Raw genomic sequence first — 26,708 nt, 5'->3', positions numbered from 1 at the left:
TGGTCTCGATCTCTCGACCTTGTGATCCACCCGCCTCGGCCTCCCAAAGTGCTGGGATTACAGGCTTGAGCCACCGCGCCCGGCCTAAATTTAAATTTTTTTAAATTTTCTCTTTTTTTAAGATGGGGTTTCACCATGTTGGTCAGGCTGGTCTTGAACTCCCGACCTCAGGTAATCCGCCCGCCTTGGCCTCCAAAGTGCTTGGCTTATAGGCGTGAGCCACCACGCCTGGCCCTCCTTTCCCCTTTCTAACAGGGCACCCAAAAAACAAGAATGTGGCAGAGATGACTGTTAGTATCGCTGGGGCCCAGGGAAGCAGGGCTGGGAGGGGCAGTGTGGTGGGGCAGCTCTGTCCAGTGGGTCTGTGGCCTCTCGCCAGCTGCATGGACGTGACATCCTCAGGAGAAGGTGTGGTAGTCCCTGGCAGGCCTGCAGAGCTCTGTTCTTACAAGACCTAGCTATCCGAGAGATAATAACCAAGGGGTTCGTAGACTTCCATTGTTTCACTGTGCATGTGTGATGTCTGTGATGTCTAATTATCTTCCTAGGTCAGATGTGATGAGGTGGAGTTTGTGGCTTAGGAAGAAACTGTCCCATGAACGCTGATGTTGGATCCGACACGGCAACTCCATGAGGTAATTGTACTGGAGTTTCAGGGTGGTGTGGTTGCTGATGCATGAGGCTTCTTGAGCTCTACCCCTAGGGGCTTCATGGAATACATGGCCCTGGATAGGCTGGTATCCCCTGAAGAAGTGAGGAAACCCTAGAAGTTGTGATTGTGAAGCATTCCCTAGTGTGAGGTCTCCTGGGAAGCTCCACTGAGGATCGATCCTTTGAGCTTACCTCAGCGAACTGTGACTTTTTGGGAATAACTGGGTCAGAGGGCTCATATTCACCAAGCTTCAAGCCCAGTCATCAGTGGGACTGCAGGGATGCTTCAAACACCAGCGTGTGTCTAGGAGGTCAGGAAGGGCAGACTAGGAATAGGGAAAGGTGGTCTTCTGGGAAGGTGGAGTTTGAATGAAGAAGGAAGAATATGGTGTCCCTAAGGACAGTCCTAAGTCCCAAGGAGGTGCTGATTCCTCTCTGAGAGGCTGGAAGAGGCCAGAAGCCTGGGAAATGGACAGCCTTCCTTCAGAGGCTTGCAAACACAAGGAAGGTGTCCTCTAAGGATTCAAAAGGGGCATCTGCTTACAACAGAACAGAGGTCCCTACACACAGAGTGGAAAGTGTTAACATCAGTTGTTTTTTTTTTTTTTTTTTTTGAGACAGGGTCTTATTTCCAGTCTGGAGTGCATTGGTTCAATCACAGCTGACTGTAGCCTCAACCTCCCAGGCTCAAGCAATCCTCCTATCTCAGCCCCCTTAATAGCTGGGGCTACTGGTGTGCACCACCGTGCCTGGCTAATTTTTTTTTTTTGTTTTTTTGAGACAGAGTCTAGCTCTGTCACCAGGCTGGAGTGCAGTGGCACAATCTCAGCTCACTGTAATCTCTCAGGTACAAGTAATTCTCCTGCCTCAGCCTCCCAAGTAGCTGGGATTATAGGCATTCACTGCCATGTCCAGCTAATTTTTGTATTTTTAGTAGAGACAGGGTTTCACCATGTTGGCCAGGATGGTCTCAATCTCCTCACCTCGTGATCCACCTGCCTTGGCCTCCCAGAGTGCTGGGATTATAGGAATGAGCCACCACACCCGGCCAATTTTTAATTTTTGTAGGTAACAGAAATTTTGTTTTGTTTTGTCATGTTGTCCAGCTCCTGAGCCCAAGCGATCCGCTTGCCTCAGCCTCCCAAAGTGCTGGGATTACAGGCATGCCTCATCGCACTCAGCCCATAACACTAGTTCTTAATCAGGAGCGAGCAAGTGAGTTGCCTGGAATTCTAACCATTCATTCATCCAACAAATTTTTATGGAGCATCTTATTAGCATCAGGCCTGTGAGCATATCTGTGACTGGGTGCACACACGTGTTTTCCTGCATTCATCGGGTTCTCAAAAGGGCTCTGCAGCTACCCCAAGGCTAAGGCCCTCAGGTTAGAAGTCCCATCTGCTGCAGGGAGGGCTTGTGTCTGATGAAGGGAGCAGATGTGGGTAGGGGCTAGGGCACCTCGGTTTTTTTTTGCTTGCTCATTACTCATTCTCTGATCTTCTGATGGCAGCACGCTGAGTTTTCTTAGGAAATATAATCACATTTTTTAAAGGAGGTGATTGCGACCTGTCAGTCCAAAGATTGTGAGAGTCCAACACCTGAATGGTGAGTTTTACTCATAGGAGCAGAGGAACGTAGTTGCTGTGCAACTGAAAAGGTGCTGGACCGAGAGTGGGAAGCCTGAGTCTGGATCCTAGCTCTGCCACTGATCATAGAGTTTTTTTAATGATATCTTTAGACCTCTGATTTAGAAGGTTGAGCTAATCGTGTGCTTTGGATAAGAGCGAAACCACCACTGGTCTGTAGACGGCACCTTGGGACCACTACATAGTTCATATCCTAGGACTAGTCTCTATCAACACCTGTATCCTGCTCGGTGACTCACACCTGTAATCTCAGCACTTTGGGAGGCTGAGGTGAGAGGATTGCTTGAGGCCAGGAGTTTGAGATCATCCTGGGCAACAAAGCGAGACCCTGTCTCCAAAAATAAAAATAAAAATAAAAATAAAAAAAATAATAATAATTAGCTGGGTGTGGTGGCACATGCCTGTAGTTACAGCTCCCTAAGAGGACTGCTTGAGCCCAGGAGACAGTTGCTTCAGTAAGCTATGATTGCACCACTACACTCTAGCCTGGGACAAAGTGAGACCCCGTCTCTAAAAAACAAAACAAAACAAAACAAAACAAAAAACTTGTAGGCCGGGCGCGATGGCTCACGCCTGTAATCCCAGCACTTTGGGAGGCTGTGGCGGGCAGATCACGAGGTCAGGATATCGAGACCATCCTGGTCAACATGGTGAAACCTTGTCTCCACTAAAAATACAAAAATTATCTGGATTATCTGTAATCCCAGGCATGAGCCACCATGCCCAGATAATTTTTGTATTACTTGGGAGACTGAGACAGGAGAATCACTTGAACCCGGGAGGCAGAGGTTGCAGTGAGCTGAGATCGTGCCACTGCACTCCAGCCTGGGTGACAGAACGAGACACTGTCTCAAAACAACAACAACAACAACAACAAACAAAAACAAAAAAACCCTGCATCCCTTGTATAAGTTCAGTTTCTGTCTGCTGCCATCTTCCTGCCACCTCCTGTTTCTCTATTTTTTTCTACTCACTCTCCAGTACACCAGCAATCCATCCTAAAATCCATTGATCCTACCACTTTTTTGGGTTCCCCACACTACTCTGTCCCCACTTGCCCCTTTACCCTCTCCAGATACCGTGGTCTATCATTACAACCACTCCCTTGCCTGCAGCTCAGCTCCCTTGCCCGCCCTGCTCTTGCTTTATCACATTTGCCCAGCAAATCCCCAATCCTGGTGAAACCCCTCTCTCCATTGTCTCCTCACCTGCGCTTGGAGGGACTAGAAAAGGAAAACTCTCAGACACCCTCACTGACCATGCCCATCTACCTTAAAGGGGGTCTGAGGCTGTCTGGCAAGCCCATTACACGGTTTGGGTCCATTCTCTTTGCCATGCTCTGGGGTGGTGAATTCATACCTTCTCTTTTCTTCTTCGGTCTCAGCACCCCCTTCCTGCTCTTCACTCAGCTGAAGACACCGCTTCTTGTTTCTCTGGATAAATGGAAGCCATCAGGGGAAAGCTTCCTAAGGCTCCCATCACAGACCTAGCGCCAGCTAGGCCTACTCCCAGCTACTTGGGAGGCTGAGGCAGGAGAATCGCTTGAACCCAGGAGGCAGAGGTTGCAGTGAGCCGAGATTACGCCACTGCAGTCCAGCCTGGGCTACAGACTCTGTCTCAAAAAAAGCAAACCAAGCCAAGCCAAAACAAAACAAAACAAAAAACCATACTCATGTCAAGGTCACCGGTGATCTCCACTTTGCCAATGTCAAAGGTCTGTTTTCACTCCTTATCTTCACAAACTTACCTGCAGCATTTGACTAACCCAGCTAGCTAAGCCGTTGCCCCTGAAACGCTTTCTTCCCTGGCCAGGACCCTCCTGTACTTGCTTCCTCCCACGTGGGCCCTCTCTGGTCTCCTTTCTTGCTTTTCCTCCCCACCCTGACCTCTGCTCCTGGAACATCTAGGGCTCTTCTCTCTCTACACTTATCCTTGGGGATCTCATCCAGATGCCTGGTTTTGAAAATCGTCACATTTTGTTGGTTCCTAAGGGTGTGTTTCTAGTCTCCACCGCGTCCACCTCTTGCATCCAAGCCACTTGATGCTACGCTGTACATAGGATGCTACAGGATAGCTCACAGGCATCCAACGCGTCCAAAACTGAGGTCCTAGTTTCCCTTCCAAAGCTGCCCTCTTAGACTCCTCCCACTTCATTAAATGACAGCTCCAGTCTTCAAGTTGCTCAGGTCACAACTTTGGAGTTGGCCGGGCGCTGTGGCTCACGCCCGTAATCCCAACATTTTGGGAGGCCGAGGCAGGTGGATCACGAGGTCAAGATACCGATACCATCCTGGCCAACATGGCAAAACCTCGTTTCTACCAAAAATACAAATATTAGCTGGGTATGATGGTGTGCGCCTGTAGTCCCAGCTACTTGGGAGGCTGAGGCAGGAGAATCACTTGAACCCGGCATGCAGAGGTTGGGGTGAGCCGAGATCGCTCTACTGCACTCCAGCCTGGAGAAAGAGTGAGACTCCATCTCAGAAAAAAAAAAAAAAAGAAAAGAAAGAAAAACAAAAACAAACTTTGGAGTTACTCTTGAATCCTTTCTTTTTCTAAAGGCCCACATTTAATCAGCCAATTGTGTCAACTTTACCTTCAAAATCTATCTGGAGTCTGAGCCCTTGTCCCCACCTCCACTGGACTTCCCTGCTGCCACATGTCCTTTCTCCTAGCGATTGCACCAGCCTCCTAACCTGCCCTTTGCTTCTACCCTGGCCTCCCCTGGTCCGTACTTCATGCAGAAGACAGACCGGTTCCTTTACAATGCAAAGAGCAGTCCTCTGCTCAAACCTCCATCAGCTTCCCATCTCCCAGAGAGAGCTGAGGAGGCCCCTCAGGAATAGCTCTGGACATGCCCCTACTATAGCCCCTCGGATCTGCCCCTGTTTCTGTACTCTGTTCGGCGGCCACCTTGCTGTGGCTGAGCAAGCCCGCCGTGCTCCCGCATCTCAGCATTTGTGCTGGCGGTTTCCTTTGCCTGGAACACTCTGCTCACAGATATTGGCACAATCACTGTCTCCTCTTAACCAATCTCAGCTCAAATGTGCCCTCTTCAGTGAGTCCCCTCTTCCGACTCTCTAAAGTAACAGCCGCCTCTTATGCTCACGTGAGGCTATCATGAAGCTGTTTTCCTCCCAACACTCAGTGTTATCTGAAATAATCTTATTTATTTCTTTGTGTATTGCTCATCCTATCTACCAGAATGGAAGCTTTATGGCAGCACAAACTGTCCCAGCGGCTAGCACAGAGCCTACCTCATGGCGGTCAGGGCTGCCACAGAAGGTTGTAAAGGTTGTTCACTGCATTAGAGCTTCCGGCCGAGGAGCCGCAGGTGCTGATACCCAGTCTGCCCTCTGTTCCCACGATGTGGGGCCATCCAGCAGGTTGGCATCTGCTATTTTGCAATGTGTGACATATGGGCTGGCTGTGACTCTGGTGGCCATTCAAAAAATATTCACTGAATGATGGATGTGCAGACTGTCTGCTTGTTTTCCTCTGCAGGGCTTCATGCCAGTTACCTTCTCAGAGCCTCATCTTCCTTTTCTGTTAAAGGGACAGTTAACATCTATCTCATAGCATGGTTACAATGATTAAGTGAAATTGTTCATTAAAAAGCTGGCACAAATGAGATTCCATTTATATGAAATATCCAGAACAGGCAAAGCCATAGAGATCGAAAATAAATTAATGGTCGAAAGGGACATGGGGAGTAATATACTGCTTAATTGGTCAGGAGTATCCCTTTGGGGTGACGAAAATGTTTTAGAACTAGAGTGATGGTTGTATGACATTATGAATGTACTAAACACTACTGAATCGTGTACCTGAAAATGGCTAACATGGGGAATTTTATGTACTGTGAATTAGGTTATGGAATATGAACACCTCAATTTAACAAAACCGGGCACAGTGTCTAGGACAAGGTAGGTTTTTTTTTTTTTTTTTTTGAGACGGAGTTTCGCGCTTGTTACCCAGGCTGGAGTGCAATGGCGCGATCTCAGCTCACCGCAACCTCCGCCTCCTGGGTTCAGGCAATTCTCCTGCCTCAGCCTCCTGAGTAGCTGGGATTACAGGCACGTGCCACCATGCCCAGCTAATTTTTTGTATTTTTAGTAGAGACGGGGTTTCACCATGTTGACCAGAATGGTCTCGATCTCTCGACCTCGTGATCCACCCGCCTCGGCCTCCCAAAGTGCTGGGATTACAGGCTTGAGCCACCGCGCCCGGCCGGTAGGTTTTTAATATCAGTTGAATTTCATGATTTCCTTGCTTCAAAAATAAAGTAAAACCCTAAGCCCTCCTTGGTGCCTCATTGCCCCATCCAGGATAATCCTCCTTTTCCTCAAATTCATTTCAGGAGTGTGTATTGTTGCCATTTTAGATATGAGGATATGATGGAAATAAGACAGATGCAGAGTCCTCCCCCAGAGTTTACAGGCTGGCAGGGGAAACTAAAGAGAAAATCACACTCCCACATGTTCAGGGATATAGGGGAGAAGGGCCACATCTGCAGGGACACAGGGGAGAGTGGCAAGGGCAGGAGTCCCAGGAAAAGGGAGCAGAGCCTGCAGAGCCAGGAAGATGAGGGAGCATGGTGGGTTCTGGGAATAGAAAATAGTTTGGTGGCCAGGCGTGGTGGCTCATGCCTGTAATCCCAGCACTTTGGGAGGCTGAGGTGGGCAGATCACTTGAGGTCAAGAGTTTGAGACCAGCCTGGCCAACATGGCGAAAACCCATCTCTACTAAAAATACGAAAATAGCTGGTCATGTTGGTATGTGCCTGTAATCCCAGCTTGAACCCGGGAGGCAGAGGTTGTAGTGAGCTGAGATCGCACCACTGGATTCCAGCCTGGGTAACAGAGCGACTCTGTCTCAAAAAAAAAAAAAAAAAAAAAGGAAAGAAAAGAAAAGAAAATAGTTTGGTGTAGCTGCCACAGAGGAGGCAGGAAAGGTGGGAAGGGATGACCCTGAGCGTTCAGATTTTATCCTAAGATCTTCAAGGCCAAGTGCGAACTGATCCCACCTTCCAGCCACAGTCCTACCATGCCTTGTTTGCAACCCCTCTCTGTAGCCCCCCCTTTATTTTTTTGAGACAGGGTCTTCCTCTGTTGCCCAGGCTGGAGTGTAGTGGCACAATCATGGTTCACTGCAGCCTAAAACTGCTGGGTTCAGGCAATCCTCCCACCTCAGCTTACTCAGTAACTAGGATTACAGGTGAGCTTTACCATGCCCAGCTAATTTTTGTGTTTCTAGTAGAGATGGGGTCTCCCTATGTTGCCCAGGCTGGTCTCTGACTCATGGGCTCAAGCAATCAACCTGCTCCGACCTCCCAAAGTGCTGGGATCACAGGCATGAGCCACCATGCCTGGCCTCTCTGCAGCCCTTGCTCCCACTGTGCCCTTTCTGTCCTTGTGAATTCGGGGCCTCGAGACCTTGGCGCCTGCTGTCCTTCCTCCCTTAGGTAGTTACGGGGAGGCTGCCCTGGGTTAGTACTGTGCTGGGAGCCCGCAGGCTGCCCAGGCCTGCCCCTCTGACCCCGGGAGAGCAAAGAATCACAAGATAATGAGAAATGCTGTGATAGTGGGTGATCTGGGCGTGGAGAGTGGGGCTTGTAGGGTAGAGGGAGGGCTCAGGGAAGGTAACTCCTGAACTGGAACTCGAAGAACAAGGGGGATCAGGCCCAGAGATGAGGAGTAGGGCACAAGGGAATCAGAGAGCACCCGGGAGAGGTTCAGAGCCTGGCTGGTGGGGTCACAGGATCCTGAGATCCAGGTGAAGGCTCAGCCCTCATCCAGATCCACCCCTCACTCCCTACACACTTATACATTTGACAGACAAGTTTGGAGTGTTCTTGGACTTTCTGGCTTTGCCTGGGACGAATGTTCTCCCCGCCCGCCCTGGTTCCAACCCACCACCCTTACAGGCCTGCAAAGCTCCCTCCTCGACTCTGGACTTTGTACCAGCCACCGGAAGTTCACTTGTTTATCAGCCTGAGCACCTGCCTGCTGAGGTGTCTGCCCCTCTAGGGCCCGCGGGACCCTTCTCTGGGTCCCAGCTGTAGAAACCCCCAGTGTTAGGGGGTGAGAGTGAGGCATACACCCATAAAGTTCTTGGCAAAAGCTTGGGGAGATGTAAAATGAACCCTCCCCACTGGAGGCGCTGCCTGCAGCCCGCCCTCTGCCCGACCTGCAGCTGCAGCCCCGCCCCCGCCGCTTCTGCAGGTGAGTCAAGTTTGGCCTTGGCCCGCCCACCTGTCCAGGTTCTGCCGGCCCCAGCCGGAAGCTTATTCCGCGGACTGTACACAGTTCTTGAAGGTGGGAACGGAGAAGAAGGCCCGAGGGGCTGGGGAGGGGGTACCCAGGCCCTGCACAGATCCCCAGGGGCTCCTGGCAGCAGGAAAGAAGGTACACGACAGAGTGGGGGTAGGTGTCTGTGCATATCAGAGGGTGTTTACTGGTGGAGGAAAGTGTGACCTGGGGGGAGGGGCAGGTCAGTGTGGGCTGTGAGTTCAGAGGCCTGTTGTAGAGTGTATATGTGCCCTTGGAAGGTTAGTGTGTGCGAGTCTTCTTGGGCAGAATTCACAGGGACAGGACAGGGAAGAAAGGAATAGGAGTACAATCTTAGAAACGTCAGATTGAATTCAGTTAATCCCAGTATAGCATGTTTTTCGGACCTAGTGTTAGGATGAGGCCCACCGCAGGCTGAGGAATGAATGAGCAGAATGTTCCCAGGACGTCTCTCCCTCTCCCCTCATTAATTTCACAAGCACTGCACTGAGCAGCTGAGTGCCCAGCTCCCTGCAAGCACCAGCCCGGGTACAGATCCCTCAGCCAGCCCTTGCCCCCCAACCCCCAGGGAGCGGCCCACCTAGCAATGACTGGTTCTGACTGGTGGTTGACTGGGCAGGATGGTGACAGGTCACCCAGGGTAGATTCAGGGACAACCTCACAGGTAGGTATGGTCTGATTTGGCCTTGACAAACTGGGCCCCCCAAAGCTGAGGAGGGCGTGGCCAGGGAGCCGGAGGGTGGGTGAGTGGGTGGGGGGGGGGCATGTGTGTCTGTCTGAAGTGCTGGGGAGGGAACTGGAAAGAAGAGGAAGAAGAGTTTGGCTTGAGGGCCATGTGCTGGATGGCAAGGCACCATGGGGCACAGGGAGCTTTTGAAGGGATTTTAAGCAGGCTAGTGATGGGGTCAGATTTGGGTTGTTAGGCCCATCACTCTGGGGAAGAGACCAGAGGTGGGGAGACCAGGGGAGATTATGGCTAGAGTACAAGGGAAGAATGGCTTGGACTCAGCTGCGGCAGTGGGGTGAAGAGGAGGGTACTGTCATTCCAGAAATGCTTAGAGGAAGAGCTGACGGGGCTTGATGCCAGGTTGGACGTGAGGAGGTAGGGGGGCATTTTGAAGGCACTTGTATCAAAGAATATGCCGGGGTACGCCCCTCAACTTCTCTCCTAGGTATTTCCCTAGCCTGGCTCCTCTGCCTCCAAGGACTCCCTGGTTCAGGGGCTCCACCTGCAGATACTCTCCAGCCCTAGCGTTCCTCCTCCAGGTACTTCTCTGACTTTCACGCTCCTCCTCTAGATACTCCCCAGATTCAGGTGCGCCTCCTCCAGACACTCCTTTGACCCAGGTGCGCCTCCTCCAGGTTTTCCAAGCCTAGATGACCTTCCTCCAGCTATGCCCTTAATTCAGGTATTCCTCCTCTAGGCGCCCCCAGCCCTGAGCGATCATTTCCTGATTCAGGTGATCCTCGTTTGGATACTCCCTGGCTTAAGCCTCCCTCTGGGGGCAGAGTATGGGCCTCCTGTGAGTAGAGGTTAATGGACAGGGGTTTGCTTGAAGGGTTGAAGGTGGAGGTGGGCAGCAGTGGCTTTCAACTTAGAGGGAGCGGGCCGGGCTGCTCTGGCTGTGTCCGGGGCCCTTGTCCTTGGTAGGGACTTGCATCATCCTCCCCATGTGTGGTCTCCGCTTTGGCCGTGTAGCTCCAGGCAACTGCTGTTTTCTGACCTTTGGGAGCCAGGACCCACCTCTGCCTCTGTCTCCTCCTCAGCTTACCAAGCAGTGCAACAGACTGGGCTCTGGGTTCGAATCTGGGGGCTCTGGTTGAGTCAGTTCACCTTTCTTAGCTTCAGAGCCCTCATCTATAAAGTGGGGATAATGTATATACCCATCTTACTGGGTTTGGTGAGCGTGATGCCTGGTGGCCGAATTGTAAGGAATGCTCAGTAAGTTCTACAATTTATTTATTTATTTTTAAGCAGCTTCTAGAGCCCAACCCTGTGATGATCCGTTACAAATAGCCAGTTTCTGTAGGCTCAGCTTGTTTCTCTTCTGTGGACAGCTGTTGGGGTCAGGTGTCCAGGCCTCGGAGTTTGTGCAGTGCTACCATGGCTGTATGACCTGGAAAGTGCACCCTGTGATGGTCCCTGACACCCAGACCTATGTTATTTTCCAGGACTTGTGCCCTGGGGTTTCTTGGCTTCTTGGGGCCTCCTCAGACCCAGGGCTTTTTCTGGTGGAGGCTGAGACTCACTGGTGTCATCAGGCCCCTCCATGAATGAGACAAACAAAAGTGAGTGACAGTGGGAGGATGATGGGGGTGGGGGGGTTCCCCTTAGCTGCTGGGGTTGGGGGAAGGACCCTGCCTACACTCCTCTTGGCTCCTCCAGGGAGCCCCCTCTGGGGCCCACCTATAATGCTGTCCCTTTCTCTGCAGCACGTGTGGGGCCCTCGGAGCTCCCCACAGCATCCGCTGTGGCCCCCGGCCCAGGCACTGGGGCTACAGCATGGCCTGTGCTGGTAGGGGTTGTGCTGGGGGCTGTGGTCCTCTCTCTCCTCATTGCATTTGCTGCCAAATGCCACCTCTGCCGCCGATACCATGCCAGCTACCGGCACCGCCCACTGCCCGAGACAGGAAGGAGGGGCTGCCCACAGATGGCCGAAGATGAGGATGATGATGGCTTCATCGAGGACAATTACATTCAGCCTGGGACTGGAGAGCTGGAGACAGAAAGTAGGGACCACTTCTCCCTCTGAGCGCTGGCGTTTGGACACCCCCTGCTCCCTTCATGCCCAACAGCTTAAGGACAGTGGTTATGACATCGGAGTCTTGAACCTCAGGGACAGAGGTGGCTGGGGCCTAAAGGTTGGCCAGGGATGGAGCAATCCCCACTTCCCTGACACTAGCCACCAAAGTGACAATGAACCCTCTCTTGCTCAATGACTCTCAATGGCTCCCTGCTGCTCTCAGGACAAAGCCAAACAAAGGCTTGAGTGTGGACTTAAGGCCCTCTGTGATCAGGCCTGTAGGCCTCTTGGCTTCTTTTCTTGCCTTCCCCTACTTTACTCATAGAATAAATGTTATTCTTCCCCCATCACTGCCCATGCAGTCTCCCCAGCCACCTTTGCTCACATTGGCCCACCTGCCTACACTGCTCTTCTAAATCCTCTCTGACTGTGATGAAAACCCTAGTCAGTAGGCCCTGTGTGACCTGCCTACCTGCCAGCATTACAAATGTGCCCAGGTGGTAACATCTGAGCAGGTGAAAACCAGTGCCAAGCTGCTTTTTCTTTTTCTTTTCTTTCTTTTTTTTTTTTTTTTTTTTTTTGAGACAGAGTCTTACTCTTGTCACCCAGGCTGGAGTGCAATGGCACGTCTTGGCTCACTGCAACCTCTGCCTCCCGGGTTCAAGCAATTCTCCCTGCCTCAGCCTTTCGAGTAGCTGGGATTACAGGTGCACGCCACCACGCCCAGCTAAGTTTTGTATTTTTAGTAGAGACAGGGTTTCACCATGTCGGCCAGGCTGGTCTTGAACTCCTGACCTCAGGTGATCTGCCCACCTTGTCTTCCCAAAGTGCTGGGATTACAGACGTGAGCCACTGCACCAGGCCAGCTTCTTAATGCAATACTTTCCTATCAATAAAGTGGGTAATCTGGTTATAATGTTTTTCACAGGAATTAATCTATTTTCATTTTGAATAAAAATAAAAAGTTGTCACTCATTTCTGTTTTTCCTGAGCTGGGCTTTATCACTCAGAGCTAGAAGACACTGCTCCCATGTTACCCCTTCCAGGACACTTTCCATGAGCCTTTTCCTCTAATAACACCTTGCGGGTTTCTCTAGTATTGTCCTGCCTACATCTTATTTTCATCTTTTTGTTTGTTTGTTTTGAGATGCAGTCTTGCTCTTGTCGCCCAGGCCAGAGTGCAATGGCGCAATCTTGGCTCACTGCAACCTCTGCCTCCCAGGTTCAAGTGATTCTCCCACCTTAGCATCCTGAGTAGCTGGGATTACAGGTGCCCACCACCATGCCCAGCGAATTTTTGTATTTTTAGTAGAGACGAGGGTTCGCCATGCTGGCCAGGCTGGTCTCGAACTCCTGACCTCAGGTGATCCACCCACCTCGGCCTCCCAAAGTGCTGGGTTTACAGGCGTGAGCCACCTATTTTTTTTTTTTTTTTTTTTTTGGACACAAGGTCATCCAGGTTGCAGTATGGTGGGGCAATTACAGCTCACTGCAACATCAACCTCCTGTGCTTAAGTGATTCTCCCATCTCAGCCTCCCAAGTCGCTGGGTATACATACATGTGCCACTGCACATGGCTAATTATTTTTGTGGAGATGGGGCCTCACTATATCATCCAGGCTTGGTTTGAATTCCTAGACTCTAGCCATCCTCCTGCTTCTGCCTCCCAAGGTGCTGGGATTTACAGGCATGAGCTAGATTTAGATTTAGATTTCCAGGTCTGGACCCTTCTTTGTACTAGTCCTTCTTTCTGGGATACTCTTTCCAACCTTTCTAGCTGGGCCAGCTGCTTCTCGTCCCTAGGTGGCCAATTGAGATTGACTGGCTATTTCTTTTCATTCTTTTTCTTCTATGGCCAATCCCTGGCTGCACACGGCAGCCAGCAAGTCCCAAATCCTGTTTGGGCCATGGTACCCTACTCCCCTGGTGGAAGTCTTTCCATGTTTTCTAGTGTCCTGAGGACAAGGTCCAAATTCCTCTGCTGGGCTGCCAAGGCCATTGGCAGGAGTCAGGGAGGAGAGATTTGGTGGGTGCCGTGGTGAAGGGCTCCCGTCAGGGGTTGTTGCCTTCACATGAAGGGAGGAGGCTAAGTCTTCTGTAGAGAATGGTGTTGGGGGGTGGGAGGTGAGCACAGAGGGAGGGGATGTGGTGGGATGGGGCGGGGTGGGGTGGGGGTTGAAGAGGGTAGAGAGAACTTCAGAGTCACTGCGGGCGCAGTAGCCGACCAGGACAATGCAGCATCACTGACAAGTTGCAGTGCAGATTCAGTTGAGAACTTTTTTTTTTTTTTTTTGTATTTTTAGTAGAGACAGGGTTTTTGCCGTGTTGCTCAGGCTAGTCTTGAGCTCCTGGGCTTAAGTGATCCACACTCCTCGGCTTCCCGAAGCGTGGGGATTACAGGCATGAGCCACCATGCCTGGCCTCAGCTGAGAACTTGATAGAGGAGTTCCCAGTGACAGTAGGCTGTCTGGGTGTGCAGATTTCTCTAATGGTCATTCACAGTGGGGCAGGGGCATCCAAGGCAGATGGGTGGATTTGTCCATGGAGGGGGTTTGGCTGGGAGGGTGGGACCCAAGGCAGGGGGCTAAGGACTCCGAGGAGTCTGTCAAAGAGCAGATGAAATGATGGGCCACAGAACCTTAACCAGATGGTCAGGGAAGTAGACAGGAGAGGGCAGTGAAGTCAGGAGGCAGCAGCTTTACAAAGAGAACAGAGATGCCAGTGGGCTTCTGGTTGCAGGGGAGGCAGCGAAAGTATGTATGTATGTATTCCCAGCTACTTGGGAGGCACACACTGCCATCGGGCCGTGCCGGAGTTCTTCATCCACCCAATAAAGAAGCTACTCTGTGTCAGGCCCATGCTGGGAGTGAGGGATACACAGATGGGCACAATGCCAACCTGGTTAGGACGAGCTCACCTGATCAAGGAGAGAGGCACAAAAAGAATTGCAGACGGGTCTACAATGGAGGGTGCTGTGGGCATAGAAAGAGGGCAACTCACTGGTCTAAGGGCCAAGGAAGACACCCTGGAGAACTGGTTCTTGAAGGACAAAGAAGGCAAAGAGAATGGAACATGTAAAGGCTGACAGAAGGGAGAGGGCCTGGGGAGTTGGTGGAAATAGTTCAGCAGGGCTGCTCATGGGGTTCTCTGAGTGAGACCAAACCAGGTTAGGGAGCCTGGAAGGGTTGGGAGCCATAGACCGGCTCTCAGGCAGATTTTCGTTTTAGCTTTAGGACGATCGCTCTGGCTCAAGGATGTGCGTGTGTGTGTGCATGGCCACGGGAAGGGCAATGAAGAGAAAAGAGCAGAAGTGGGGAGCTAGAGGGAGGCTGCTGTGCCACTCGGGCAGGGATGAAGAGGGTCCCTTCTGGGCAGTGAGCGTGACGATATGGATTGCCAGACAAATCTGTGTGACAGAAACTGGAGGAGTTGGTGATTTGTCACTGGACTTGACTGAGGAGACAGTGCAGGTGCCGTCTAGAGTCTCTAACCTAGGTGCCCCCTGAGCGTGGCACCTCCGGGTGAGACGGAGGAGCTGTTCAAGATAAGAGGAGCAGGGTCACTTTTGAACATGGTATGAGGCGCCCCTGGAGCACCCGGGGGAGCCGTTTCTGTTGTCCTTGGCGTTCTGGGACATGCCTTGTCTTTCTCTCCTGGGTCTGTGCGCGCTGTTCCCTCCCTCCGTTGGCAGCAGTCTTCCCCTCCTCTGCCAGACTCGGGATGTTCTGGTTTCAGAGGTGGGGCAGGGAGCTTTAGCCTCCCAGCCACCCTCAGGGAATCCACGGAAGAGGCACAGCCGAAGGGAGGTGCAGACACCAGAGAAACCGGCTGATAACACCCAACACTCAAGGCCTCATCTTGAACCAGCATGTGAGCAAATGTGAAGGACTCAGGTCCCTCGCCCCTCCCTGGGCCTGGAAACCCACCGCCTTCCCGAAGCTGGCATCCATCCACTCGATGCTCTCCCTACCTAAGAGGAGAAACCACAGGCCTGGCTGAGGAGACCTTCAAGGCACCTTTTATGAGGCTGAGACAGGAGTGAGGAGCTCGCTTTGGACGGGGCGAGGCATGGGGTGGGGGGGAAGGGCCTCTGCGGTGAGATCGTGAGGTGGAGACAGTGACGACGCAGTGGCCATTTTATTGCATCTCTGCCACAAGCCCCGCCTTTGATACACAATGACACTTCCACCTCACAATCAATGACCACAACCCCGACAGCCACGAACCTCCAGGAACGGAGGCTGGGGAGGTGAAATCACTCGCCCAACTCCCCCAGCTGCTAGCACAGCGGAGGGTCCCTCCAGGTCTGTCCACAGCCCACATCCTTTCTGCCTGGCCAGCAGTTACCCTCCTCCGTGAGCAGGCCCGGGTCACCCCCATGGAAATCCCTGACGGATGTTATAGGACAGGATTGGATTTGAGGGGTTTTAGAAATGGGGCTCAGGCATCGTCAGCATGAGGTGTTTCTGAGCCTGCTGACCTGAGACACAGACAGGTAGTTCCACGGACACAAACACCCAGGTCCCAGGAGGCACGCAGTGACCTTCCCATGATGTGGATGTGTGGGAACACGTGGGTTCTTAACCACATGCCACACACCCACAGAAGGGCTGACCCCGCTGGGGCCATACACGCACTCACATATACTCAGTGTCCACATGCACCCACGCCCTGGCTCGGCTCTGGGGACGCTGAGGCAGGTATGAGAAGAAGGGCTCTGGCTCCGTCAGATGAGGCTGGCGATACTGGATGTGGTCTCGTGACGCTGTCCAGCAGACAACTGTCCTGAGATGCTGAAGATGCTGCCATGGCCACTGTGGGTGGAGGGGGCGGCCATACAGATGGAGGGGCAGTGTCCACTCACGCCGACTTGATACAGTAGCAGGCCCAGCAGCAAAAGCGAGCCCAAGGCAGCCAGAGCAATGCCCACAGACAGCATGGCGACCAGCGGCCGAGCAGGGGCAGGGGCAGCGGCCAGCCCGGCCAGCGTCAGGCCGGTGACCAGCAGCACGAGGCCACTGAGCAGCACCACGAGGGCATCGGCCCCTCCTCCACTGCGCAGCAGGGCCACATGGTGAGCCTGGCGGATGCAGTTCATGTCCTGCACGGCCGAGCTCATCAGCTGTTTCACCAGCACCAGCAGAGCCAGCAGACAGAGCACAGTGCCCGTTGCTAGCCGCCATTCACCTGAGCGGCTGCTGGTGGTTGACAGCAGTGCCACACCGCCTGCCCCACAGCCTGCCACGAGGCCCACGGCCACGACAAAGCAAAGCGCTGAGCGCCTCGGCTGCTGGGACCACCACAGCTCCACCTGCTCTGCCAGTATGTCCGGGGGCAGCCCCCCGCCCCCTGGGGCTTGAGCCTCCTGTTCAGACATGGCTTGGTCAGGCAGGGGTCAGAGGGTGCAGATCACAGCCTGGAGCCCCTGCCACCTGCTTGGCAGTTACAGGCCCGGAGTCCCATTCCTCTCACAGTCCAGGATGTGGTCACCATCACCTGTAAGGGAAAGGTTACAGTCTTACCTTCCCAGGCCACCTGTCCCCCATGGTCGCACCTGGGAGCCTTGGGATGGTCCCTGAGAATCCACCCTGGTGTCACCCTGAATCTCCCCTGGGAAAGTCCCCTCTGCAGCACTGTCCCTTGGGAATGCCTCTCAATGACCCCAGGAGAGTGCCCTGCCCATAGAGTACCCTCCACCCTCCGGCAAACCCTCCAGGGAATCCCCTCACCCAGGCTCTGAGCTCTGCCTCTGGCTCTCTCAGTCGCTTGTCCCATCCCGGCTGGCTGAGGGAGCTGGTGCCACGGTGGATGATGGGATGATCAGCCAGAGATAAAGCCTCATTCAGGATCTGACTCACATGGCCTCAGCTGTCACCACTGGTTCCTGGGGGGGAGCTGTGGGGACGGAGGGGGTGCTGATGACTTAACCCTTCTGGAACCAGAAGCCTGACTGACCTTGACTCTTCTCTTTTAGGGCCGTGTCTCCTTCTCTGTGGGTTAGGACCAGACCCCTAACACCCTCCCTCTCCTAACACCACTTCCAATCTCACAGCCATAAGTTTAGTGATGTAAGCTGCCACTTCCCAAATTCCTCTCTCCAACCTAGACCTCCCTCCTGAGTCAACTGTCACCTCGATGTCCCTGTGACGCAACAGGTCCCAACCCAAGCTTGTTATCTTACTCCAACCTGCTTCTCCTGCTTCCTCACTTCAGGCACTGCGTCACCACCCTCTCAGCCTGCCCCTCCCGCCTCTGCTGTATCTAATCCCTGGCCTGTCCCCGGCTCCACCTCTAAACATTTCTCCAGCCAGTTCCCTGCAGTCGTCTCCGCGGCCCTCCTCCACCTCCTCACTGGTCTTCCCGCTCCCCTCGCTCTTGTCCACACTCGCCATCCCCCCATGCCATCCTCCTCCATGATTCCTCTAAAGTGGAGCAAAGGAAGAAGGAGGGCTCTGGATTTGAACCCCAGCTCCAGTCCTTCCCACTGGCAGGAGCCTGGCCAGGCACCTAACAGTGGTTGCTCATTTAACCTGCCCTCCAGAGGACAGCATGTCTCACACTGGGCAGAAATAAAACACATGTGGTCCTGCCCTCAGGGAGCCCCAGTCTGCAGCAGGAGACAGAGACAGAAGCAAACAGGCCCAGTCCGTGTGCTAAGTGCGGGTGTGGACCCTGCAGAGCCCAGGAGAGGGGCCTGGGGGAGAGGCCAGGAAGTTTGAGGGTTTCATCTCTTAAGAGTCTCAGTCTCCTTATCTGAAGAGTGAGGACAATAACATTTATCTTGAGGGGTGGGGATGAGTCACCTGACATCTTTGTTTCAGAATCCCAATGGGGCCTAGAGCCTGCATAGATGCTCAAAGCGTGCTTTGGAATACATGAAAACGATTTACCCTCTCCAAGGCAGGACAGTGCAGAAGACGTAGGTCGTGGGTCATTCTGGGAATATTACTATGTGGCCGTGCACAGGTTACATCCTGTTGAGGTATCTGTCCTCCCTGAGACTCCTCTGCAGAGGCTGATCCCTACCCTCCAGGTGGGCAGGGGCTGGTGCCGATGCCCCCAAGGCAGTGGGGGAGGTGGGCGTGGCCAGGGAGTCAGTCCCAGCATTCCCCTGGGCTGTGGCTTCGCTGGTCTGAAAGTGCTTGCACAGGTGTGCTGAGCCAGTGGGGGCCGGGCTGGGGGTGGGGTGGAGGTTCTGAGAGGAAAAGCTATGGGAGAAGGTGGGGGCGGTGGGGCTTGGGGGTACTATTGGGGAACTCACGAGAAGCCTGGACGTGCTGAATCCGATCCGAGAAGGCAGGGCCAAGCAGGTGGGGCACTCCAGCTCTGTTTCCGGAGAGACACTTCACCTGCCTAACCTGCACTCAGGTGAGTGTGGGGGGAGGAGGATGAACAGGTGTCGTTTCCAGGGCAGGGCCTGAGCCGATTGGCTGACGTGGCACTGCTCCTTCTGCTTGGCAGAGGCATTCCTGGGAAGGGAGGGGCTTCTGTCTGCTGCTGTTAGGGCTTGGAACACAATTCGCAGACCTGGACAGCAGGAGGAATGTCGTCTATTTGCCCCAGAGCCTGGGCGCCAACCCGCCCCCAGCTTTGACCCTAATTTAGCTTTAGCTCCAGTTTCAAAACCAGCTCCCAACTCCAGCTGCGGTTGCAAACCCTAGCTAGAAATTCCAGCTTCCACCCCGGCCCCAGCTCCTGCTGCACGTTTCAGCCCCAACCCCCAGCCCCATTTCCAAACTCAATTCCAGTTCCAGCTGCAAATCCAACCCCAAATCTGGCTAGAAACCTCAGCCTCCAACTCCTAACTCCAACCCAAGTTCTGACTAAGATCCTAGATCCCAACCTCACGCTCAGCCCGAACCTCAACTGCCGTTCCTGAATCCAGCCCCCCAAATCAACACGAACCTCAAACTCAGCTTTAGCCCCAAGTTCCAACACCACCGGACCCCCAAACGCAGCCCCAGTACCTCTATTCCTTGGCCCTGGGCTGGAGCCTCCACAAGCCCCTTGCTCATGCTTCCTTAAAGCCTCAAATGCCTTACCCCACAGACTGGATCCTGCTGGGGAAGCAGGATTTGAGTGAACAGGGAGTGGAGTGGGGGCGGAGAGGGGGTGAAGGCCTTTCGGGTGGGAGACAGGAGCTCCTAGAATAAACACTTCAGAAGCAATGCCACACTCCTTCACAAGAATCAGAAAGCCCCTGCCATATGCACCACGCCAGTCATTTGCCACTGGCACCCTGCTCTCCTCTCTGCTCTTCCAGTTTTTGAACTCGAGTTGTCCCTTGCCTGGGATATTTGCCACTCCCAGCCTCAGCGCAACTTGCATTCTTCAACGGAGATGCCACCTCCTCCAGGAAGCCCTCCCTGACTTGCAGGCTGGTTTAGGTGCCTCTTTGGTGTACCCATGGCCTCTGTGCTTCCCCAACAACTACTCTTACTGCAACGTGCTGAAGTGCCTTTTGTGTACTTACCTGTCATCCCCTGCTAGATGTGTGGTCTCCAGCAAGTAGAGGGACAGTGCCTCTTTTGCTAATCATCATGACCTCAGTAGCTAATATGTAGGAAGTAATCAAAACATATTCGTTGAATGATTGATTAGCGGATGAAACAAAAGCGTGAACGGATAGCTGTGGGGGTTTTGAGCAGGAAGCATGTGAGATGAAGCTAAAAAGACAAGTTTGGCTCAGGCTGTTCATGGCCTTGAAGGCCAGAGTGAGGCACTCGGACCGTATAAGGTGCCCATGGAGAGTTCTGAAGTTTAACAGGGACATCGTTGGAGCTTCTAGTAGGCAAACCTGGCACCACAGACACTACCCTCCGGACTGGCGAAGGGCAGGCTGGCTGGAGCGGGTATAAGCTGCACCCCATTTCCTGGACCAGCCCCTGTGATGTCTGCTGCTTTCTCCTCCTGATGTGTGAACAAGATCACACTTATCTTGCCATTATCAGTTCACAAAATAATTGTGCTTGACCTGCTTTCGCATCTTTTTGCTTTGTTCCGTGGGGGCCAGTCATAATTCTAGAACAGCTCTGTCCACTAGAAATATAGTGTGAGCCACATATATAATTTAAACTTGTGGAAAAGCTGCATTCAAAAATGAAAAAGAAACCCACAAGATTAATACAGTTAAATCAATATATTTTATTTAATTCCAAAACACATTATACGTTGTTGAGCTATTTTACCATTTATTTTGCACAGGGTAATTTATTTTTAAAAATAGAGATGGGAGCCTTGCTCTGTGGTCCAGGCTGTTCTCAAACTCCTGGATTCAAGCGATTCTCCTGCCTTGGCTCCCCAGAGTGTGGAGATGACAGTCTCGAAAATTTGGTGGGTGTTATTTTACACTTCAGTGCATCTCATTTATCCCAGCCACATTGCAAATGCCCAGGTACCACATCTGTCATGTGGCTGTGTCCTTACTGGATGGCACAGCTTTAGGTGTCCTTCCCCTCCAAAAAGGTCAGGGCAGGCTGGATCAGAGGGTGGTTGGGAGGAGCGGGGTGGGGAGACAATGGGGTGGCATTGCAGGCATTCATCCCGCCACTTTGCAGAGCATTATAAAGGTATCCCCTTTATAATAAAGGGGCTTGACTCAGAGGAGCAAGGGAGCCAGGGGCCCCACAGGGCTTGCTGGCTGCACATTCCGCTTGCACACATCTGACACTTATTTACCCAGCCTGGTCCCCAGGAGGGTCCAGTCCCAGCCAGACCCATGGGCCAGCTGTTTCAGGCAGAGCTGCAGCAGGCGACCCATGACATTTTCCTTCCTTTTCCCCTTCCCTTGGGGATTTGAAGGGAACTTTTTGGATGGGAGAAAAAAAGACTAAAAGCTTCATCGGTGTAAACATTGGGCAAGTTTCTGTTCTTGTTCTGGGTCTCATCAGGTAACGTGGAGTCAGGTGGAAAGGCAGGCTCCTCAGAGGGCTGTTGAACTCTGTCCTCCAAGCAGAGGTTGTTGGGTTAGTAATTCACATGGACGAGTGAAGGTCAGGAGTAGGAGGTTGCTGCGCGAATGGAGTGGAAGGTGCGGATGAACCACCCGCAGATCCAGGAGAAGGTGGTGAATGGGAGTATTGTGGGAGAACGCAGAGGCAGTGGGGCTGTCTCCAGGCTTCTGTGCCATGTTGCCAACACAGGCTGTTCTCAACCCAGTGGCCCGTGATCCAGTCGGGAGGTGGAGAGCCCCTCCAGCTGCCCGCCTTCCTCAGGGGAACAGAGTCCGCCCATTGCCTTAAGGCCCTCCCTGGCTTAATTCCTGTTACCTCAGAGCCTCCTCACCCGCAGCTTCATCTTCCTGGAATGCTATGACCCACACAGCTCCCTCCCTGCCACCCTCCCTCCTTTAGGAATGTTCTCAAATGGCTTCTTCTCAGGGAGCCCTCTTGGCCACCTTGCCTCAAATCGCAACCTTCCCAGTACTTCCTGTCCTCTGCCCTTATTTCTTTTTTTTTTTTTTTTTCTTTTTTTCTTTTTCTTTTTATTTATTTATTTTTTAATTGCATTTTAGGTTTTGGTATTTCTTTTATTCCTTTACGTTTCTCCTTAGCACTATCACTTTCTGACATGCTATGGATCTTTCTTATCAATCTGAAATTTTATCTCCTAGATTGTAAGCTTCATGAAGGAAAGGGTTTGTGTCTGTTTGTTCACTGTCCTGTCCCTACCTCCTGGAACAGGATGGGCATAGAGTAGGTATTCAATAAACATTTGTTGAATGAATGAGTGAATGAATGAATGAATAGTAGAAAGAACACTGGATTTGGAGGTAGATTGATGAAGTTTCAAGCCCCAGCTCTAGCTGTGAAACGGGAGAAAAACTGCTTAACCTCTGTGTGTCACAGTCTCTTTCATTTGTAAGATGGGAATGACAGGACTTAGTTTATATAAGTAGAGGGATTAATTAGGCTGGGTGCAGTGGCTCTCAGCTGTAATCCCAGCACTTTGGGAAGCTGAGGTGGGTGGATCACTTGAGGTCAGGAGTTCAAGACCAGTCTGGCCAACATGGTGGAACCCCATCTCTACTAAAAATACAAAACATTTGCCAGGTGTAGTGGCTCACGCCTGTAATCCCAGCTACTCAGGAGGCTAAGGCAGGATAATCGTTTGAACCCAGGAGGTGGAGGTTGTAGTGAGCCAAGGTTGTGCCACTGCACTCCAGCCTGGGCAACAGAGCAAGACTCTGTCTCAAGAAACAACAACAACAAAGAATTAATCCATTCAGCATCTATTGATCGTATCCCTCCTGTGGACCAGGTGTTGTGCAGGTGCTGGAGATACAGTGGTGAGTGAAGAGGCGCTGTTCCTGCTGTCCTGAGGGCAGTCTCAGGGGACAATGGACATAAGGCACAGTGTACCTACAGGCTTCCAATGCCTCCAGGCACCCACCCCCTTCTCAGTGAGTGATAGTTCCCCGAGATACACATCTACATCTTTCCAAGTATTGGTCCCATTCACCATGACCATCCTCCTGCAAGGAAGAATCCCAGCAACCAGATCATGTTTTGTGACCCACCACTGTGGCTAGCTATAGTTGATTAGATAGAGCCTCAGACTCAAGCTAGGCTGAAAAAATTCCTTTTTTTGGCAATTTTGGCAATGTAAAATTGGACTGTTTCGGCTTAGGGGCTTCTACTAATGAGAGGTGCTAAGGTGCCCTCTGCCAGCGGAACTGGCAAGGGGAAGCTGGTCTGCCGAAAGGGGCAAGGACGAGAGAGAGAGGAGGACTCCAGGAGTGAACCAGGCCTTGATTCAAGTTCTCCTTGAGACCTGGTTGTATTTCTGTCTGGAGATTCCATGAGACACACCTAGAGCCGGATAACAAATTCTCCTTTTTTGGCTGGGCACTGTAGTGTAAGCCTGTAATCTCAGCACTTGTAAGGCTGAGGCAGGAGGATCATGTGAGGTCAGGAGTTTGAGACCAGCCTAGCCAACATGACAAAACTCTGTCCCTACTAAAAGCAGAAAAATTATCTGGGTGGCTACTTGGGAGGCTGAGGCAGGAGAATTGCTTGAACCCAGGAAGCTAAGGTTGCAGTGAGCCAAGATCATATGACTACACTCCAGCCTAGGTGACAGAGGGAGACTCTGCCTCAAAAAAAAAACAATTCTCCCCAGGTGCAGTGGCTCATGCCTGTAATCCTAGCACTTTGGGAGGCTGAGGCGGGCAGATCATGATGTCAGGAGTTTGAGACCAGCCTGACCAACATGGTGAAACCCTGTCTACTAAAAATACAAAAATTAGTTGGGCATGGTGGCATATGCCTGTAATCCAAGCTAATCGGGAGGTTGAGGCAGGAGAATTGTTTGAACCTGGGGAGGCAGAGGTTGTAGTGAGCTGAGATTATGCCACTGCACTCCAGCCTGGGTGACAGAGCAGATACCATCTCAAAAAACAAAACAAATATTATCCGTTTTTGCTTAAACTGACTGGAGTTGGTTTCTGTTACTTAGAGCAGCAGCAGGACACCATTGGCCTCTGTGCAGAGCTAGAACCTCATAGCCCCACATATAATAAACTTAACAGATTCATACATGGAGCAACTTCCCCAGTACTTGTGGGGCTGTCTTCCAGCTTCTGCCATGCTCCTACTTTAGGCTATTCTTGAAACAGGCCCAGTACTCCCATAGACTGTTCATTTGGATGAAAATAGAAATTGACCCTTCTGGTCTTAAAGCTTGAAACTTACCTATATTTTAATCTGCATTTCTTCCTCAGGAAAGGATCTTCAGGCCTCTCAAAAAAGCATCAGAGAACTAAAACTCACCAGATCACCGTTCCAGATGTCCCTTGGCCCCCTCCCTAGTTCTTGTTTTCTTGTTTTCTTACCCATTGTTACATTTCTTCCCTGCTATATAAACCCACAGTTTTAGTCAGTCAGGGAGATGGATTTGCGACTGAGCTCTCATCTCCTCTGCTGCAGCACCTGATTAAAGCCTTCTTCTCGGCAATACTTGTCCTCTCAGTGATTAGCTTTCTGGGAGTGAGCAGCAGGACTTAGACCAAACCCCTGGTGTTTCCGTAATAAATTTTGGTTCCCCGACTGGGAACACATTGCTTGTGGTGGCTTGGCTGCTGTGGACTGGGAGTCTCAGAAGCCCTCCTAAGCAGCTGTCCACCCAATTATGATTGGAGGCGAGTTTCTGTCTCTCTCGGGCCCTGCCACAGCCAGCCCAAACTTCATTCCTGATTGCCTTGGAAGAACTGCCTTTGAAATTTGACATCTGCACTCAGATATGTGAGTGTCCTTTGTGGGTCCATACAGCAGGATCTGCTCCTCTCAGTTTGGGAAATTTTTAAAGGAATTTCCATTTGTGGGTGGAACAAGCCTACAATTAACTATTAACTACAGTGAATTTGTAGGGGGAACAAGCCCAGCTGATGAGAGGGAAGCACCCTGACTGTTTCAGTATGGACACTCTTGGGGATTTGTTTGTAATTGTGTGTTGTGTCCCAGCAAGTGAGCTTCTTTTTTGGGTACCAGATGGTGGGGTCAGCTCCTCTCAATCTGGGAAATTCCTTAAGAAATTTCCATTTGCAGGTTGATCAAGCCCAAATACAGAAGAGAGGAAGCACCCTGACGGTTTCAGTTTGGACACTCCAGGGGTTGGTTTGTTGTTGCAGCAGCTGGATAGCGTTCTGGTGATTGTGTGTGTTTGATACAGTCATGAGGAATTAGAATCCAGTTTGATAATCTTTTGCAATACTGTCTGGTCCCAATATTGTTTGGAATCTGGAGTTTGCTGTTGAATGGGGAAGTGGGATGGAGTTGCATGTATCCAGGCTTTTGTGCTGCTGTTCTAAGCAGAGTCGGGCCTGGTTAATATGTGATGTTTTCCTTTGGAGCTTTTTAGTCCCAGTGTTCTTTGTAGTCTGGGGAGGTTTGGCCTTTAAAAATCAAGCTGCCATGGAAACTGCTTTACCTAAAATTTTGGTTCACAGCCTTTGTTGTATGACTTATCAGGGCAAACAAAGTATAATTGTGTAAAACTGGTGAGTTTGTATCACTATCGCATGGCTGAAGTTCCAAGGTAAAAGCTATTGGATTTTCATTTGTGTGTGTGTCTACGTATCTAGATATGTTCATTTGTATGTACAGTTGTTGTTATACGTTGTGTTGGCTTACAAGAGTGCTCATAAATTAAGTAGATAAGTCTAAGCAATTTCCAAGTTCCTGTGACTTAAGTAAACTTTCACTAAACAAACTGGCTTTAAAATTATTGGTCAAATGAAAATAGCAATGTCTTCAGAATAGTCAGCATACATTTCTGTGTGGATTCTATATTTGTCTCTGCTAGATAGTTTGAGGTGTCAGGGTTTGGCACAGAAGGTTACAAAGCTATAAACCCAGCCCAAACAAAACGCTCTTTGCAATTTTTTTTGATAAGTAAGACTAATGAATGCTGTTGGTGAAAACAGCTGAATTTCTTAGTTATTGGTTAAAATACCTAAGTTTTTAACTTGGAGGCCCTTAAGTGAACACCTGAAGTTCACTGGCTATGAAAAAACTGGCTAGGTTGGGTGTGGTGGCTCATGCCAGCACTTTGGGAGGCCGAGGCAGGCAGATCACTTGAGGTCAGGAGTTCAAGACCAGCCTGGACAATATGGTGAAACCCCATCTCTACTGAAAATACAGATTAGCTGGGTGTGCTGGTGCATGCCTGTAATCTCTCAGCTACTTGGGAAGCTGAGACAGGAGAATTTCTTGAACCCAGGAGGTGAAGGTTGCAGTGAGTTGAGACCGTGCCACTGTACTTCAGCCTGGCCGACAGAGTGGGACTCTGTCTCAAAAAAAAAAAAAAAAAGAAAGTTGAAGAAGTTTAGATAATAAAATATTCTTTAAAACCTGAATAAAATAGTCTTTAAAACCTGATAGAGAATTGGAAAAGGCCAGGCGTGGTGGCTCACGCCTGTAATCCCAGTACTTTGGGAGGCTGAGGCGGACGGATCATGAGGTCAAGAGATCGAGACCATCCTGGCCAACGTGGTGAAACCCCGTCTCTACGGAAAATACAAAAAAATCAGCTGGTCATGGTGGCACGCACCTGTGGTCCCAGCTACTCGGGTAGCAGAGGTGGTAAAGTCACTTGAACCCAGGAGGTAGAGGTTGCAGTGAGCCGAAATTGCACCACTGCACTCCAGCCTGGTGACAGAGCAAGACTCCATCTCAAAAAAAAAAAAAAAAAAAAAAAAAAAAAAAATTGGAGAAATTTGGCCAATTAACATTTTCATAGTTAAAGCTCTTAGTCTTGATGAAGATAAAATAATCAATATTATAAATAAATACATTAGCAGTTTGGCAATTCTTTTTTAATACATTTAAGCATGAAGCCAGATTTAGTGTGGAGCCAAATCTCACATACCTGCCTGCATT

The 26,708-nt window shown here is 51.3% G+C and overlaps 2 protein-coding genes across 13 annotated transcripts; one reads left to right on the top strand and one right to left on the bottom strand.

The window, feature by feature from the left end:
* The first annotated feature begins 549 nt into the window (after positions 1 to 549).
* On the top strand, positions 550 to 12,306 carry C11H1orf210 (chromosome 11 C1orf210 homolog). Of its 10 annotated transcripts, none has more exons than XM_074380669.1 (4): positions 8,256 to 8,521; positions 9,760 to 9,853; positions 10,760 to 10,876; positions 11,021 to 12,306. In XM_074380669.1, the coding sequence occupies exons 3-4, from the start codon at positions 10,858 to 10,860 to the stop codon at positions 11,338 to 11,340; spliced, it is 339 nt and encodes a 112-aa protein (XP_074236770.1). In that variant the 5' UTR covers positions 8,256 to 8,521; positions 9,760 to 9,853; positions 10,760 to 10,857; the 3' UTR covers positions 11,341 to 12,306. The 10 variants fall into 10 exon arrangements, with proteins under 10 accessions (XP_010345790.3, XP_074236770.1, XP_010345789.3 ...); XM_010347481.3 differs by lacking the exon at positions 8,256 to 8,521 and adding an exon at positions 8,550 to 8,704; XM_010347480.3 differs by lacking the exon at positions 8,256 to 8,521 and adding an exon at positions 8,550 to 8,722.
* Positions 12,307 to 15,444: 3,138 nt separating this feature from the next.
* TMEM125 (transmembrane protein 125) lies at positions 15,445 to 18,751 on the bottom strand. 3 transcript variants are annotated; one of them, XM_010347489.3, is made up of 3 exons: positions 18,593 to 18,751; positions 17,061 to 17,226; positions 15,445 to 16,827 (listed from the first exon to the last, which is right to left on the bottom strand). In XM_010347489.3, exon 3 carries the CDS (start codon positions 16,706 to 16,708, stop codon positions 16,058 to 16,060), a length of 651 nt encoding a protein of 216 aa, XP_010345791.1. In that variant the 5' UTR covers positions 16,709 to 16,827; positions 17,061 to 17,226; positions 18,593 to 18,751; the 3' UTR covers positions 15,445 to 16,057. The 3 variants fall into 3 exon arrangements, with proteins under 3 accessions (XP_010345791.1, XP_003937011.1, XP_074236769.1); XM_003936962.4 differs by lacking the exon at positions 18,593 to 18,751 and adding an exon at positions 18,222 to 18,565; XM_074380668.1 differs by lacking the exon at positions 18,593 to 18,751 and adding an exon at positions 17,463 to 18,199.
* Positions 18,752 to 26,708: the final 7,957 nt, after the last annotated feature.

The sequence above is a fragment of the Saimiri boliviensis genome, chromosome 11 (genome assembly GCF_048565385.1).
Source record: "Saimiri boliviensis isolate mSaiBol1 chromosome 11, mSaiBol1.pri, whole genome shotgun sequence".
Taxonomy (NCBI): Eukaryota; Metazoa; Chordata; class Mammalia; order Primates; family Cebidae; genus Saimiri; species Saimiri boliviensis.
This window is presented reverse-complemented; position numbering and strand designations above follow the sequence as displayed.